The 19,049-nt window shown below is 34.6% G+C and overlaps 1 protein-coding gene across 1 annotated transcript in view; it reads right to left on the bottom strand.

Moving 5' to 3' along the window:
- Positions 1-19,049, bottom strand: part of LOC148948199 (atrial natriuretic peptide receptor 1-like) — a 177,683-nt gene that overhangs the window by 16,743 nt on the left and 141,891 nt on the right. The window contains exon 6 of the mRNA XM_089094567.1: positions 1,887-2,061. Coding sequence (XP_088950693.1) covers positions 1,887-2,061 — 175 coding nt within the window. The remainder of the gene's footprint in view (positions 1-1,886; positions 2,062-19,049) is intronic.

The following is a 19,049-nucleotide window of genomic DNA, read 5'->3' as shown; positions in this document are numbered from 1 at the left end:
AATTGATGTCTAGCTAAGCACACGGTTTTACCGGGCTTCAAGACTTTTCTCCACTTTCAAGCACATAAGAAAATACCGAAATTTTTTTATTTTTTTATTTCAGAAGGTTATTACATTAAAATAGAAAACAGTGCCGTGCTCTATTTCCGTTTTATTTTAACACCGCCGTAAGCTATATATATATTTACCCATATTGCCAGGTTTCATCAAAAGCTTATGCAAAATGAAATTGACTCAAAAGATTAATGATATTAAAACTCCATTGGCCATTCATAATTCAATAGTAAAAGGTCGAACGTTTTAGACGTCATCACCGAAGTCACTACCAAATTAGAATTTGAAATATTAATAAGTATTTTCAAAATGAACAATGGAACACTAATCTTGACAAATTGTGAATTTTTGGCAAAAAATAATGTACAGTGGCGGTGTTAGACAAATTTGGAGCTACGCTATTATATCTTCATTTTGAATTTTGTCTGATATTCATTAAGGAATACACCAAACCGTGGAAAAACGCCCCGAAGAGGGAAAGGTTAGCCTATTAAGATGTATGGTGTTAGATTTACCTATTTAAGTCCTACATATATGAAGCCCTTGTGCGTTCTGTCCTTTTGGACGATTGTCAGATCTTGCCTCTGAAAGCAGCAGAGGCACATGTACTTAAATTCGATCACAGGTGTCTAAGGGAAATACTTGACTTTTATTTGAGTTACTTAACAGTGAAACGACAAAACGACTCAATCCTTCAATGTTATGAGATGGTGGTGGAGCTAAGCTACACCACCATCGCTGACTCTGTTTTGGTCATGTGCCTCGAAAACCAGACGACATGCTAGTGCAAAGACTATGGGTAACCTATATCATCATTTTTATACAATCCTAAAAAGGGCTTATCCCAGGTTTGCCTGTCACTCACTCGGATTATCTGTCTTGGCTTTTTTTCTACAATTAACATTGGCTTGATGCCCGCATTTACTTGATTTTAAATCTTGATTTAACTTCTTTAACTACTTGATTTTATATTGGTTACCCATACTCTTTGCGCAAGTGAGCAGGACACAGCGCTGCAAGCTACTTCAAGGATAGAAGAAGCGTCAGGTTGGAAAAGTAAGGACGGGGATGAACGCTTTCAACTCTAAAGACGGATTATACGCCAATTGGAAGGAATGTTATCGTTAGGCTACTTTTGTTTTCAGTTCAATTATCATGAACATTAAAGGTGTACTTCATACCTAAATTAATCCTAATTGATAACCAGGATTTGGTCGTTCTGGAACCTAAAAGGTGGTATATTTTATTTTAACTAATGTACCAATGACACTGAAAAGTACCAATGACAATGAAAATGAAACCTGATTGTTGCAGTCGGTTAGTGGAAACTTGTACAATCATAAATAGGTAAAAAAAACTAGGAAAAATCGTTGATAAAATTTTAAATGAAAAAACCCCCCTGCGTGGTTAGGTATTTTTTGGCAGTAGCGGCTAACACGTTGAAAAAAGCAACGCAGTTGATAAAGCAACAAAAGGTAAGCTAAAACATAAGACTCACTATAGCCTAATAAGCTCCAGCTTTCCTTTGAAGTTGTAGCTGTCTTCAGGAATAAACATATTGTTAATGGTAGAATTTTTGTAAATAAAATCATTGTCAAATTCAACTAAACAATTTTTCTTTTTTATTTTGACGGTTAAGTGACGGTTAATACTGACGCAAATAAGGTACTGCCCGAAAAACCTCATTATTTTGAAACAATCAAAAGACGTATTTGTGGTTTTCAATTAGACCTCAGATGGGTCTAATGGGCAAAAAATGTTTGATTTTTGGTATCCTTGGCATTTAGAGCAATTATATTTGCAGACTTTATTTCAAGGTTCCAAATTCTTACCAGAATGGATTCCAATTCGGAGCATCAGTTGATCCCGTGGACGATGGCGAATAGAAAAGTTTTTCACTGTTCCTAGTAGACTAAGAGACATTCTAGCAATTTCTCTGGCATGAACATTCCCGTTTCGAACTGGCAGCCCTGATACAACCATATACGCATCACCAATGGTTTCAATCTAAAAACATCCAAGCTTATATTTCAAATGAGCCGAGTGACTTTAATTTTTCATGCTAGTAAAACTCTCAGCAGTGCGGATCAATACTACCCTATCAATGAGGTGAGCTTCAAGTAGCAATTCAATATCTTTACAACACAGCTCGGCTAACATCAAACACTAGTGTTGGCATTTTTTCTTTTTTTTTTTAGCATAACCTTGTTTTCAACACTGTCCTGGCTTTGCATTTACAATACGATTTGAGTATGTGCGTACAAAATTATTAGTTCTGTTTCAGGACACATCGGCCCTGTTTTTTGGCTAATCAGTTTTCTAAGGTCCTACTTTTTAAATCTTACATCATTCTGTGCAATTTTAATTTTTTGCTTAATCAAGGTGTCAAGATCTTAGAACTTAGCAATCTGAGTCAAAAGTGCTCAAGTTAATTTTTTTTCTGTCTAATAGGACAGTGAACACATGACTTGGACTATATTCTCATGAAAATCCCTAGATCGCTTATCAGAGCAAAACGAATTTTGCTTTACTGAAAAAGAATTCGAAGTTGGTACACAAAAAGGATATCTTTTCCGTATAGGATTCCTTGCCGAATATTCATTCGTGCACATTACGTTGATATGACCTCTAGACTTTCAATCGTTTATTTGTGCTTCCGAAAGGTTTTGTAAATATAATCAAATGCCTTTTCCACTGACAAACTGGATTGTAAATTACTACTACTACTAACAACTCACCGTAGCACCAAGCCGCCTGAGGCCAACACAGCTAAGCATGCTTCTCCTCCACCCCAATCTATTTAAAGCCTCCCTTTTTACACCCGCCCACGAAGTTCCCATTTCCTTTAAATCCTTCTTTATGACGTCCTCCCACCCCAGACGGGGACAACCTGCTTTCCGTTAGGCCCTAGACGGTTGGCCAAAAAGAACAGCCTTCGGCGATCTGTCATCCTTCATCCGCACAACGTGCCCTATCCACCTCAACCTTTCTTTCATTATAGCCCTATAGAGCGGTATTGAGCCACATTTTTCGTATAGCCTATTGTTTGAAATACAGTCAGTCAGCCGGGTACCCAGAACAATCTTTAAGTATTTTCTCTGGAAAACATCTAGCAAACCTTCATCCTGTTCATAATCTGAACTCTAAATTTGTAGTCCGACTCACAATCAAAATCATAAGAACGCTGTTCTGCTGACAATCGAGATCGTGGATTCGAGTTCTACATAGTGAATTTGACAACTTCTTGAAAAAGTTTGTGAATTTGGATTTTTTATTCTGCCTGGTCTTGGGATGGGTCTATGAATCTTTCAGTTCCACAGTTAGCCATTCAACAATTAATTTTAATAAACAAGTTTTAGCAACTTTTTTATTCCACTCATAATTCTGAATTTTGTTCTACGGATCCGGTTCGTCAGCGGAAATTGCATCAAACCATTCTAAACCGATAAGCACGTTTTGTTGATGAGAGCTTAGCTGTAAAAATTTTCAAAACAGATAACCAAATGGCATCGTTTGCTGGGCTCAACAGAATTTCAAATTCTCCCAGTGCGTGTATTTATCAGTTTGTATGTCTGAATCTATGTATTTGTAAGTACTTTTTTCTCTTTCACTCTGTGCCTGTGTGTCTGAGCAGATGTTTGGTTGTCTTTGGGGATTTTGGAGAAAAAATAAATCAGCTCATTTCTCTCAGACTTTTGGTAAAAGCTCTGTTAATCTGTCTCAGTTTCTAATATATCTCCTATGAGCCGGCTAGTACTATCTATGCCTCTGAAAATTCCTTTTTTACCTCGCCGACTTTTTAACAAACATTTCAAGCCTTTGACTTGATAGCGTACCCTAAAAATAATGGAAATTATAGCAACGTAATGCATAAAATATTTTTATTGAAATAGTAATATGCAGAACACTAATGTAAAAATATGTGACGTACATTATTATACCTCACTGTTATCACTGGAAAACTTTGGGACGTTTCGAATCTGTTCCAATAAACAATTTATAAAGTTCTTTCTTGATAGTGTAGCTTTTCTCTTCTCTTAGTTCATAATCAGTAGAATAATCATTAATCGATTTTGAGTCGTACACAATTTTTACTGTGGTGTCACCTACAGCCTCAATATGCGTTTTGACGTTGATTTGACGTGGATATTGGATTCATTGTCTCTATCTGTTGGTATACTATCAAGGTAGTAATAGTGTTCACATGCGCTTTGTTTTTCATTAATTCATCATTATACACCGTTGTTGTATTGTGTGCCAATGCCCTTTTTATTCTGCTATCGATTTCACTGTCTATTACCTGACTATTTTTTACACAGGTAACAATTCTGGCACGCAGACAAGATATGGTTTATGACATTAGTGCAGCAGTATGCCTTTCTTCTTTCGACCTTCGGTTGAATGCTAATGCCCGAAAGCTGGCGATAGGGTTTATCACTGGGTAACGTGTTACCGCAAGCACTAGCAAGAAGATGCCCCTTTTCATCAACTATCATTTTATATTTTCATTCTCTTTGAGCACTATCATCTCTGGAAATGATACTCTCGCATATACACCATCATAAGAGTTGAACTTTTTTTGGTACTCCAAAGAAATTGTGTCTCTCACGGTCATGACAACGCATGCATACATTTCCAATGAGATCCCCACTAGTACTTGTTTCATAATTCAAATAATCTTTGTCAGCACTCATCGCAACGCCGACTTTATCATGTGCACACACTTTCTCCGAATATTTCATCTTCAATTTAAAAAAAAATATATGATGCAAATGTTTTTCCTTCCAATGTACCAAACATACTGATTTAAACTTCATAATAAACTAGGTAGTTTCGATAACCAGTCACAGAGTACCACTGGGACAGCCACGTGGTGTCGATGGGCGACCATAGAGTACTATTGGTACAGTCGCATAAATAAAAAATAAAAAAGTTCAAAAAAATTGTAAGTAAAAAAAAGAAGTGTTACTGCAAACATTTTTTTTCTAATAGCAAAAATTACGGCTAGCATATCTATATCATTATCATTTTCTATTTAGAACATATTAAAAGTGATTTTTTTTAAGTATATTTCATGTCATTCTAAAACATGTAAAAATCAAAGTTGAAAAATTTTCTGACCAAAAAAAAAAGTTCAGTCCAAAAAAAGAAGAGTGTTACTAAAAATATTATTTTTCTAATAGTAGAGGTCGCGACTATCATATCTATAGTATTATCATTTCACACTCCGAAAACATAACATATGATTTTTTTTGTTTTAAACGAATTCCGTGTCGTCTTATGACATGTAAAAAAAGTTGAAAAAATTTACATGTTAAAAAATATATAAAAAAAAGTAAAAGTTCAAAAAAACTTAAACTTCAAAAAAGTATTAAAAATGGAGGAGGGACCAAAAAGTTGGGGAGTGGTACTGGGGCCCTAGGAGGTTGAGGTTCTTGTTGGTTCAAATCTATAACCACCTCACTAATTTCCCAATAATTTCTAATTTCACTAATTTCTAAGGATTTCTAAGGATTGTTCTGGTATTCTATATTAAAATTCTTTTCTCAGCACCTACGAGTTTATTTGTTTCAAGTTTATGCATACTCCAATACTAAAACATATTTTATATTAGTTGCAATCCTCACTTGGTACTTGTGTATTATAGCAACCATAGCCAAGAAGTGAAGTTAGGTTGAGATTGGGTTAAAGGCTCATTTCAAAGCTATTCATAATTTCAGCGTGTTTTTTGTAGATTTATTAGTTTTACAAAAATCTGAAAAAGAATTTTTCTTCTGAGAAAACTAAAGAGCCATATTAAAAATTAAGACGAGAAGGAAAAATGTCCTACGATAATCAAACTGTTCGTGGTAACGGACTATAAGTAAGGAGTAATTTGGCCCAATATTGACAAAAACTCTAAAAAAGGAATTTTGATAACAATTAATATGCCAAAAGAGCTGTTTTTTTTCACTTATTTCAAATATATAAAATTCATTAGGAATAATACTATAATACGACGCATAAAAAGCTACAAGACTAAAGCTACAAAAGCTACTTGTTTCATAATTCAAATATTCTTTGTCAGCACTCAGCACAACGACGACTTTATCATGTGCACACACTTTCTTCGAATATTTCATCTTCATTAAAAAAATATATATATGATGCAAGTGTTTATCCTTCCAATGTACCAAAAATACTTATTTAAACTACACAATAAACTAGGTAGTTTCGATAACCAGTCATAGAGTACCAATGGGACAGCCACGTTGTGTCAATGAGTGGCCATAGAGTACCATTGGTAAAGTCGCATAAATGAAAAATAAAAAAGGTCAAAAAAATTGTAATTAAAAAACAAGGAAAGTTTTACTACAAACATTTTTTTTCTAATAGTAAAAATCACGGCTAACATTTCTATATCATTATCATTTTGTATTTAGAAAATATTAAGTGATTTTTTTTGTTTTAAGTGTATTTCATGTCATTCTAAGACATGTAAAAATCAAAGTTGAAAATTTTCTGTAAAAAAAAAATCAGTCAAAAAAAAAGAAAAGTGTTACTACAAATATTATTTTTCTAATAGTAAAAATCACGATTAACATATCGATATCATTCTCATTTCGTATTTCGAAAATATGAAATGTTATTTTTTTTGTTTTAAGAATATTTCATGTCATTTTAAGACACGTAAAAAAAGCTGAAAAAATTTACATGTTAAAAAATATATAAAAAAAAGTAAAAGTTCAAAAAAACTTAAACTTCAAAAAAGTATTAAAAATGGAGGAGGAGCCAAAAATTTGGGAAGTGGTATTGGGGCTCTAGGAGGTTGAGGTCCTTGTTGGTTCAAATTCATAACCACCTCACTAATTTCGGAATAATGTCTAATTTCACTAATTTCTAAGGATGTCTAAGGATTGTTCTGGTATTCTATAATAAAATTATTTTCTCAGCACCTATGAATACATGCTAATTCTATTCTGACATTTATAAGAAGTGGCGTGGGAGTAGCTATTCCCTCAGATTTACCTTTAGTTGATAAGCGATTAAAATGTCAACCCTTTACCTGTTTCATTCAATCCAAATAAAAAAAATTCTTATTATTGTCATTGGTTTTATCTGGGTATTCATGTCCTGAGTTAAGACGCTTTAGACGATTTGAATTCTATACTAAACTGAAGTTACACCATAATTTGGGCTATTGACCTACATAAATACCGGTTTCAATAGGTATCTCATTTGCAAAATTCTTGCATGTGCCATCAGTATTGTATATCATTTTGGTCGGTTTATATCGTTTTCTGATCACTTTTAGTGTCCATATATGGTGTGCCATCCGCAGTAATTAACCCACCTTGAATTTCAGTAAAATCTAAAGTTAAACTGAGCAAAAAACTGATCAGAAATATCGAAATGGATATATCGATTATCGAACATTGAAAGCAAAAATATCGATATATTATTTAATCAAATTATCGCCCAACACTGTAGCCGGTTCAATCGTATAGCCGGTAGCTATAATATTATGTCGACTAGTTTTGATAGTAAAATGTAAATTTGAAAAAAAATTTACAGTAACTCTGAAAAAGAGCCCGAAATTCCTCGAAGATGGAGCAGGATCGAATTGCGAGGCACACCATTAGGGTTCTCGTTGTCGAGAACTTCAAACAGGTAAGCTACATCCCCTTCCCACATCTTGAATAACAAGACAAATCAGATGGACCGATGACCTTCTCCCCAATTAAAACCACTGGAAATAGCAGGCCACTGTGACATCATAGAGATTTGTTTAAAGGCTCAGTTTAAAGCTATTCATAATTTCAGCGTGTTTTTTCTAGATTTATTAATTTTACAAAAATCCGAAAAAGAAGTTTCTCTGAGAAAACTAAAGAGCCATATTAAAAATTAAGACGAGAAAAAAAAATGTCCTACGACAATCAAACTGTTCTTGGTGACGGACTATAAGTAAGGAGTAACTTGGCCCAATATTGACAAAAACTCTAAAAAAAGGAATTTTGATAACAATTAATACGCCAAAAGAACTGGTTTTTTATACTGATTTCAAATATATAAAATTCATTAGGAATAATACTACTATAATACTACGCATCAAAAGCTACAAGACAGATAAAATTTGCCTGGTTTCCGAAAAGGTGGGAGACACCCCAAAAAGTCAAGTGGCCTTGATAAAAATCCCCCCATCAAATTCCTTACTACGAGTTTATCAGTTCTAAGTTTTTATCTTCTAAAGTAGTAGTTCTTAAACTGCGGTACGCGTACCCTTTGGGGGTACGCAAAAATGTTTAGGGGTACGCTGGCGGCCAACAAAAAATAAAACAACACTTTAAATCTAGGACTGGCAATTTTATTTATATTTTAGCTATAGTTTACTTAGTACCGGTAACTGAGAAGCCGTACCTAAAATATTTTATGGGTAAAAAGGGGTACAGTGTCATAAGTGTAAATAAGTTTGAGGATCACTGTTCTAAAGTATGAAATTTTGTGTTTTGCGCCAGAATAAAGATCACGGATGCGTGTTTATTTGTTTGCATTTTTCTTTTGTTTTACCCAGGAGCGATCATATCGAACCAATGGTACAAGCAGAGCGGAAGAGGCCTCCTTGAAAACGAAATCCTAATTAAATCCTAAAACGAGTAGAAATTAAAAAGAATACTCAGATCAAACTTAAAAAGACCAGCAATTCCTATGAACAGGTATTCGACTATTGATCTCCCCTCCCACCCCTAACTGTAAACCTTCTTAATATTTATTGCGCCATTTTTGCTTTTTTTTTTAAACTACATGTATTTTTATAGTGTGCTTTATTGTTCAGAATATCGACGAAAAACAACAAATAAAATCACTAGAATAATCAAGATGACTGGAAAGAACTAAATGCTTAATGCACAATGATGTTAATTCCCAAAAGTCTCAGCAATTCCAGATTCCAGAGTTTGATCTAACAGTATTTTTTATTCTTTCAATCTTATTTATATAATTTTAAGAATTAAGGGGGGGATAGCCAAACTCATGGTTGTAGTAACTCTTCTTTATTTTAAGTTTGACTTCAGTATTCATTTTGATTTTTACATGTTGTAGGATTTAATTATTCATTTATGTTCGTATTTGTTACTTTTATGTTTTATGTGATTTTTTATTTTAATTTCTGTTCGTCTCAAGTTTCAATCATTATAAGACTTTATTTCTGTTGGTCTTAAGTTTTGATACGGCTCTTTACTTTTCTTTAAAAGGTTTTTTCGATAATTCTTTTTATAATTAATTTTTGTCCCTTTATGATTCCCAAAGTTTCATTATTGGTTAATAGCTAGTATAATGAATAGTTCTCAGGTTTTTCATGTTTTTAGCTTAATCATTAGAACATCTGAATCCAATTTAAATTTTGAAGTTGCATAAGGTGACCTGTGCGTTGTCTCTTATTGCATTCAATATAATTATTGTAAAAATTTCCTTCAATTTGAAATCAAGGTTTGGAATGGTGATTGAACTGATATTTTGATTTAACAGTAATTTATGAATTATATATTCGAAACAGTTGTCCTAGTTGAATCTTCAAAAGATTAAATATGACTGAAAATGAAAATAATGATCACTCATCTCTCTTTATTTCTGACTCTTTTATTATGTGACTTCTAACTCTTTTATTATGTGACTTCTAACTCTTTTATTTGTGACTTCAAGGTGAGTGTTTGGTAGGTGGGGCGTGGAAAAGATATCCTTCTGACAGCCTGGATACGCAAATGATCTTTTGACTGATTTCAGTATCCCTCTTAAAATTCGAGTTCAAATTGAAGGCCCTAGCCATTATTGAAATATTCGACATGCGCCCTTTCGACAACCGATACAAACAATGCATTTCAATTTATTTCTATTTACCCCTCAACATTCCTTGAAGTGTCACCTTAATACCATTAGACTTTTCAGGCCCACCTAGGATCAAGCATTCCAATGTTTCCCATTAATATATCCTATATGTAAACAACGGGCAAATTGTCTAAATTACAACACTTACTCCAGGGCCTTAGGGGGGCATCTTAAAAAGGCGAGAAAAATGGGGCTGGTGTCCCTCCGATAACATTTGAACATTCTCCTCAAAACGTGCCAGCAAGTTTCAACTTAATGCCATCAGTTGTTCCTGAGATGTTGCTGATACACCCTTTTGACAACCAGCATGAACTTAGTTTGCTTTAGTTTTGCTCAACATCCCCTTTGACATTTCCTGAAAGTTTCCCTTCAACACCTTAAGCCTTTTGAGAGACACAGGATTAAGCTTGTTACATTTTCCTAAAAAACAAACTCCATATGTAAACAATGAGTAAGTTGGATAACTTGTAGCTCATGCCTCAGGTGCGGGGGGGGGTCATGTCATCCTCAGCGGCTATTCGACTTTTAGACTATTTTAGACAAAAAGACTGTCTCAAAATTTTGATTGGGTGTGTCTGAGAGGATAGTAATTAAAAGGGCCATGGGAGGAGGGGGCTGATTTCCCACTGATCATTTGTCAATGTCATCCTTAATATGCCATGAGAGTTTCAGCTTAATACCCTAAGCTATTCACGAGATATTGCAGATAAGTCCTTTTGATAACCTATATGCACGTTTCATGTAATTCAGTATGCCGCCCAAAATTCCCTGAAATTTCTTCTTAATGTTCTTACTCTTTTTGGACCAACCCACGATCAACAACTTCCCCTTTTCCCATCAATAAATCCATATGTAAACAATAGGCTAAATGTATAATTTACAACGCTTGCCCCAAGGGCTTTGGGGTGTCATTTCATCCCGATGGCATAGTTGTTGTACCTTTTGGCTCTTTTGAAAAGAAATTAGTTATCTCAAAATTATAATCAGTTTTGAGGGAGGGGATCTTAAAAGGGCAAGAGTAAAAGGGGCTGAGTTTCCTTGAATGGTTTCTCAACACCCCCCCCCCTCCTCGACTTGCCCTGGAACTTAATACCCTGAGCTGTTCCTAAGATATTGCTGATACGTATTTTTGCTAGGCAGCATGGATGGACTTAGTGTCTGTTGATACTGTTCAGTATCCCCTCAACTTTTTTGGAAAGTTTAACCTTTATACCCTGAGTCTTTTTGGAAACCTAGGATCAGACATGTCCCCCTTGCCTAAAAGACAACCCCTATATGTATACAATGAGAAGCTTACATAACTTACAGCCCTCGCCTAAAGGGCTCTGGGGGGTTATGTTACTCCCGGAGATATAGTTATTGGACCTTGTGACTGTTTTAGACAAAATGTTACAATTTTGATCAGATATATTTGAGAGGAAGGTACCTAAAAAGGGCTCTAGAGGGGGAAGTTTGCCCTCAGTAACTTTAAATTCTTAAAAAGGGCACTAGAATTTTCAATTTCCAGTTAAATGAGCCGACTCCAAAATTTCTATGACCACCTCTTCCATAGAAAGTTGGTCTAAAAAAAAATAATACACTGGATCATTATTGTTCTTTTCTGATAGTTAAAAAAGGCACAAAACAACCACATGGAGTGGTTATAAAACTTTGAGATCAATGTTATCGTATTATCTTAAATTTCTAGGATGTAAAACATTTTGTTTTCGGACAGCAAAAATTCATTAAATAAAATTGTTTGAAAAGGGTTTTATAGTATTCTTTGGTGTGGTTGTGGTAACCTAGGTTTGAATCTTGGATAGAACAATTTTTAAAAAAAATTGTATTCTCATTCAAGCATTCATTCATTTCTGATGATCAGTTCTCCTAAAATTTTAAATTCAAAGAAGCAAAGTAATGAAAGCATACTTTGCGATTCTTTGCAGCAGAAAAAGAACAGATTCTTTTATGCATAGCGGCAGAAATATTGAATTAGTAATAGCACAAATTTCCGATATTAACTACACACCTTAAATCATCTTATTATCCTTCATTTTTCTGAATTTTCCTTTTATTTTCTATAATAATTGAATTTTCCATTTACAACTCCTCAAAGACAGATCTGAGAAGCCCTAAGGACTGTTTACGTGACAAATTTCATTTCTTTTTTTTTTCAAGGAAAACTTAAGATAGATATGAAGTTAAACCTATACTTAATCTCCTTTTTTTAGTAAAGCCCTTGTTGACTGTTTTTTTTTTTTTTTTTTTTTTGCCACAGTTGAAAAACGGTTTTTTTATAAGTTTTACTGTCTCTTTTTCTAAAACCGAACATCGGGCAAAAATTAATTAAAAAAGAGTTTAATCATGAAAGAAGGAAGTTGGAACTTGGAATGGACATAAATTACTGCTTCACAGTCTATGTAATATATTTTTGGAACCTTTTCAAAAAAACTGGCTCGTGATATTTCCGCATATTTGTAAAATTCTGAAAAAACTAACGCTTTTCTGAAAACTAAGCTTTCTAAAAAATTTTCGATAGTTAAAATCATGTAGTAAAATTTCGTTACTTTATGGCCGGTAAAAGACTATTTAGAGCCTTATTAATAATTACTCTTTTATTTTATGTAGGTCAATTTAGGATTTTTCTGCTTTTAATCCCGTTTTGTTGTATCGATTTTGTGTTCTCAATAAGCTGCAACTTTTTTACTTTTTTTTCTAGAAATTCTACAAATATAGCAAGATACCACGAGCAAGTTTATTTGAAATAGTTTCCCAAAATTATAATGCATAAACATGGAAGCAGTAATTTTTGTGTCTTTGAAGTATACATGTGCATAATTGGGTCATTCTTAGTCCTCACTTATATAGGGGATGGATATCGAGTAATCTTTAGGAAGGGAGCTAGGGGAACGTGGCAAAACGATAGAAAACATCGTATAATATGCAATATTTATCCATTATAGCCTATAATAGAAAAGTGCATTTTTTTTATGGTATTTATACGTAATCCAAAATGGAAACTCTCCTCCTTGTGTTCTGTCTTCGTAAATTTTCCGGTTTTGGAACGGTTGTGGTACTCTTGGATTTAAGCCTGTTTGGACCTTGATTAAACGATGATAGCAGGTTTTGGGTGTGTTTCTCATTTTTTTTTTCAATAAAGTATACAGTAGTTCTTGAATTGGTTTCCACTTTTTCCTACGCAAGAGCTTTGAAAATACTATTTTACGATAAACATGTGTCTTCCTTTCTTTCTCCTGGATTAAATATTTTTTTTTACCAATAAACAGTTTGAGCAATCTAATTTGAAATTCTATTTCCGAAAAGTATGTTTGTTTTCTTGCGACAAAAATTGTTGAAGTTGCAAAAACCTTTTGATGGATAATAAATTATTTCCTTACATTTCAAAGACTAGAAAGAATAAGGAAACATAGGGAGTTTTCGACTTTCCTTATCGCGTTCAGGAATGAATTTTGCATGAATATCATTTTCTTGAGCTGTATCTAACCGCTTTTATTTATAAGCATTTGAATGTCAAGTAAATACGGTCTATTCCATCATTTTGAATAAGAATCAAAGGTTATTTCAAACTCATCTCAATAAAGAATGTCAATTTGTCAATGAGCACGGTACTATAGTTGGTCCTACGAGAAAAGGAAGTTTTTTTCCTTTTAAGTCTCATCTATTTTACAAGTCAAGTAAATTATCCCAAAGTTTAAATTCTGTTTAACTAACCTTTTGGTTAGTTCAGCATCCCCCTCAATATGGTCTTGGTCGATTAATCATCGCCCTCATCATTTCTTTAAAGTTCCAACTTAATACCCTCAGTCATTCCTTAGTTTACCGATTTTTAAAACCTGTTTGCGCATAATTTTTTTTTTTGATTTAGTTTAACACTCCCCTCAACATTCTCTGGAAGCTTCCCTTGAATGCACTTTCTCTTTTTGAACACCAATGGTCAAACATGTCTTCTTTCAAACGGTTCGTGGTAACAAATTGTAAGTAAGGAGCGACCTGCCTCAATAGTAACCAAAACTCTAAAAAACGGAATTTTGATACCAGTAGATACATCAAAAGAATCAAATTTTTATGCTAATTTCAAATATTTAAGTTTCATCAAGTTTAATCTTACCAGTCAAAAGTTACGATCCGGAAAAAATTTCCCTTATTTTCGAATAAAGGATGAAACTCCCCTAAAAATGATAGAATCTTAATGAAAATCAAATCATCATATTCAGCGTATCATAGAACCCTGCTGTAGAGGTTTCAAGCTCCTATCTGCAAAAATGTGGAATTTTGCATTTTTTGCCAGATAGAAAGATCACAAATGCGTGTTTATTTGTTTGTTTGTTTTTTTTTCCAGGGATGATCGTATAGGCTCAGTGGTCCTAGAATATCGCAGGAGGGCTCATTCTAATATATATCAAAAGTTCTAGTGCCCTTTTTAAGGGACCAAAAAAATTGAAGGGCAACTAGGCCCCCTACCACACTCATTTTTTCCCAAAGTCACCCGATCAAAATTTTGAGATAGCCATTTTGTTCTGCACAGCCGAAAACCTAGTAAATATGTTTTTAAGGATGACTTAATCCCCCACAGTCCCCGGGGGAAGGGCTGCAAGTTATGAACTTTTCCAATTGTTTACATATAGTATTTGTTATTGGGAAGTATGCAGACGTTTTTTGAGGGGTTATTTTCAGTGGGGAGGGGGTCGGAGGAGGGCGCTACGTGGTAGGATCTTTCTATGGAGGATATTGTCATGGGGGAAGGGACATTCTATGAAGGGGAAGACGTCGGATTTACTAGCATTATTTTAAAAACTAACAGAAATAAAATAAAAAAACAAGTGTTTTCAACTGAAATTAAGGAGCAACATTAAAACTTAAAACGAACAGAAACTATTATGTATATGAGGGGATCTCCCCTTAGTCAATACCTCGCTCTTTACGATAAAATTTGTTTAGTATTTTCAAAAAGGGTATCTATTCTAATTAAACGGCCTTTGTGATTCAGGGATCATTCTTAAATAATTGTAACAAAATTCGAACTTTAGCGTAAAGAGCGAGGTATTGACTAGGGGGAGAACCCCTCATTTACGTAATAAAAATACAGATATAGAAGTTCGTTACGTAACTTATTCCGTAAGTTACGTCAGATCAAAATTTCGAGAAAGCCATTTAGAAAAAAAGTAAAATTAATATACAAATTCCATTTCAATTATTCATGTATGGTGAGCCAAAATCAAACCTGCATTAATTCAAAAACGTTCAGAAATTAAATTAAAAAAGTTTTTTAACTGAAAGTAAGGAGTGACAATAAAACTTAAAACGAACAGAAAATATTCCATATATGAAAGGGGCTGTCCCCTCCTCAACGCCTTGCTCTTTACGCTAAAGTTTTTATTGTTTCAAAATATAGAGTTGTGAGAAAGAATCAAACTTTAGCGTAAAGAGCAAGGCGTTGAGGAGGGGACAATCCCTTTCATATACGGAATAATTTCATTTCGTTTTAAGTTTTAATTTCCCTCGTTACTTTCAGTTAAAAACAACTTTTTTTTTCTTATTTAATCCCAATAAGAACACTATATGCCGACAACGGGCAAATTACATAATTTGCAGCACTTACTCTGAGGGCTTTGGGGAGGTTACCTTCCCAACATCTCTGGAGACATAGTTACTGGACCTTTCAACTATTCTGATCAAAATGGCTATCTCAAATTATGATTGGATGTGCTTGGAGAATTAATTGGCTCGGGAGGCGGGCTACTTGTCCTCCAATCGCTTATGACTTTTAAAAAGGGCACTAGAACTTTTAGTTTCCAATCGAAGAACCTTCTTTAAGAGTTTTAATGGTAGCGGTGCTCTGTCTATGATATTCCTTATATGTCCTTATAAAACCTCCGTGCATCTAGTTTGTTTCTCGTTTAATTGAAACTCCCACAAAACGTTCCCTAAAAGTTTCACCTTAATACCCTTAGCCTCATTAGTTACAGCAGTCGTAGTAGCAGTATTAATAGTATATACACAGTGCCTTCTGGCTAGGTCAAAATCCGTCACAACATACCCTGAGATTTCTATCTCAGGGTATAATATATATATCAGGGCTAATATAAGCCGTTCCTGAGATATTGCTGTTACAACCTCTTGACAACCTACATGCTCATAATTCGTTTTCGCATGCTCATAATTCGTTAGTTCAACATCCACCAAAACATTCCTTGAAAGCTTCACTTAAATACCCTTAGCTTCAGTAACACCAATAGCTGTAGTAGTGGCATCAGAAGCAGTATGTACAAAGCACCATTGTTTTTTGTAACATCCCCCTCAACACGTGGTGAAAGCTTCAACTTAATACCGTAAACCGTTCCTGAGCAATTCCTAATACTTCCTGAAGAATTCCTGACAGGTTGTCATCTTGACAACCTGTATACACATAGTGTATTTTGATTTGGTTCAACACTTTTTTAAAATTCCCCAAAATTTTGCTTTAATACCTTTAGCTTTAATAGCAATAGTAGTATAACCAGTAATAATAGTAGTGGCAGCAGCAGCAGTAGTAGTAGAATTAGTTATAGTAGCCGTATCCGTACTAGCAGTAGTAGTACCAGCAGTAGTAATAATAGTAGCTGCAATAGTAGTAGCAGTACAGAAATAGTAGTACTAGCATGCAAATATTGCTCTTTGGTTAGTTCAACATCCCCCACGACAACAAATGTTGAGGGGCAAGTTAAACCAAATCAAAACTTACTATTTCCATACAGGTTATCAAAAGGGCGTATCAGCAGTATCTTTTGGACGCCTTACCGTATCAAGATGAAACTTCCAGGGCATTATGAGGGGGGTGTTTTACTGACTAAAAGGCTACATATGCATACTAATACTGCTGCTACTACTACTGTTGCTACCACTACTAACACAACACTTCTACTACTGCAGCTGTCATTGTTACTACTAATACAAGTATGATACTTGTACCATTAATGCTAAGGGTATGTAGGTGAATATTCGAGATAATATTGAGTGAAAATTTGAACTAAATCAAAACAAACTATGGGCATGCAGATTGTCAATCGGGCGTATCTCATGAATGGATTAGGGTATTAAGTTGGAGCTTTCAGGAAATACTTAAAGGGGAGGATCAACCAACCTAAAGGCAATATTTGCACGTTCCTACTACTACTACTACACTGCTACTACTACTACTACTACTACTACTACTCCAACTATTACTTTTGTTGCAAATACTACTAAGGCTGTTGAGGGATTTGTTGAACTAAATTAAAACACAGAGTGATCATACAGGTTATCAGAAGGGCTTATCGACAGTATAATAGCAACGGCTTATTGTATTAAGTTTAAACTTCCAGGGCTTGATGAGGGGATGTTCAACTGAAAAAAAGGCAATATGCGAATACTACTAATGCTTTTAGTGCTAGTACATCTGTTGTTAGTACTACCACTTATACTACTAGTACTATTACAACTACTGCTGTGACTACTACTACAACAATGGCTAAGGATATTAAAGTGATTTTTATAGGATTATTGAGGGGGAAAATTGAACTGAATCACGATACGATGTCTGCATACTGGTTCTCAAAAAGACGTATCAGCAATATCTTAGGAATGGCTATGCTTGTAGAGTTGTAACTTACAGGACTTGTTGTGTGGGATGTTGAACCAACCCAAAGCCAATATTTTCATCCATTTACTACTACTTTTACTACTACTAAAACTAAGGCTACTGCTACTAATTCTACTGCTACTACTACTACTGATACTAGCATTACTACTGGTGGTACTACTAATGCTACTAAGGCTAAGGGTATCAAGGCAAAAATTTCTACTTTGGCGTCAAACCACGATTTTGCCCCATGGAGCACCAAGTTACTCTAGATTAAAATATTGGAGATAACCAAACGATCTGAAAGTATAAAAAACTGTATATTGAGATTTACAGTTGCCGAGGAAGTGACGCTACAGAGCGGTGCATTCGTTCCTGAAAAGTCAGGTAGTCCATACATGAAAAATGGTCTCCCTTTACATTTATGTTAATACTTGATTTAACTAAGTTATTTCACATGATTTTTCATGAGATTATGTTCATTGATGGCCCATTCCACATTACTATCAAACAGTTCGTGGTAACGAACTGTAAGTAAGGAGCGACCCGGCTCAATGGTAACCGAAACTCTAAAAAACGGGAGTTTGATACCAATAGATACATCAAAAGGATCAGATTTTAATCCTGATTTCAAATATATAAGTTTCATTAAGTTTAATCCTACCCATCAAAAGTTACGTGCCTGAGGAAATTTGGCTGATTTTCGAAAAAAGGGGGAAAGACCCCTTAAAAATTATAGAACCTTAATGAAAATCACACCATCATATTCAGCGTATCAGAGAACCCTACTGTAGAGGTTTCAAGCTCCTATCTACAAAAATGTGGAATTTTCCATTTTTTGCCAGAAGAAAGATCACGGATGCGTTTTTTTTTTTTTTTTTGTTTGTTTTTTTTTCCCAGGGGTGATCGTATCGACCCAGTTGTCCTAGAATATCGTAGGAGGGCTCATTGGAACGGGAATTAAAAGTTCTAGTGCCCTTTTTAAGTGACCAAAAAAAATGGAGGGCAACTAGGCCCCTCCCACGCTGATTTTTTTCCCAAAGTCACCCGATCAAAATTTTGAGATAGCCATTTTGTTCAGCATGGTCGAAAATATGATAAAAATGTCTTTTAGGATGACTTGATCCCCCAAAGTCCCCAGGGGGAGGGCTGAAAGTTATGAACTTTACTCAATGTTAACATATAGTTTTGGTTATTGTGAAGTATACAGAGTTTTTCAGATGAGTTTTTTTCGGGTCGGTGGGGGAAGGAGAGGGTCGGCGGCTATATGGAAGGATCTTTCCATGAAGGAAATTTTCATGGGGGAAGGGACCTTGCTCTGAAGGGGGCACCGGATTTCCCAGCATTATTAAAGAAAAAGATCAGGAATTAAATAAAAAAACAAGTTTTTCAACTGATCAACTGATTGTGATTAAGAGGTCATTTTTAAAGAACTGGAAAAAAAATTCGAACTATAGTTTAAAGAGCAGGGTATTGACTAGGGGGCGAACCCCCTAATATACGTGTTAAAAATTTATGAATATAGAAGTTCGTTACG

The sequence above is a fragment of the Artemia sp. Qi Xiang Cuo genome, chromosome 9 (assembly GCF_049724085.1).
Source record: "Artemia sp. Qi Xiang Cuo chromosome 9, ASM4972408v1, whole genome shotgun sequence".
Lineage (NCBI taxonomy): Eukaryota > Metazoa > Arthropoda > Branchiopoda > Anostraca > Artemiidae > Artemia > Artemia sp. Qi Xiang Cuo.
Note: the sequence above shows the minus strand (reverse complement) of the source record. Positions and strands in the feature narration are given on the sequence as shown.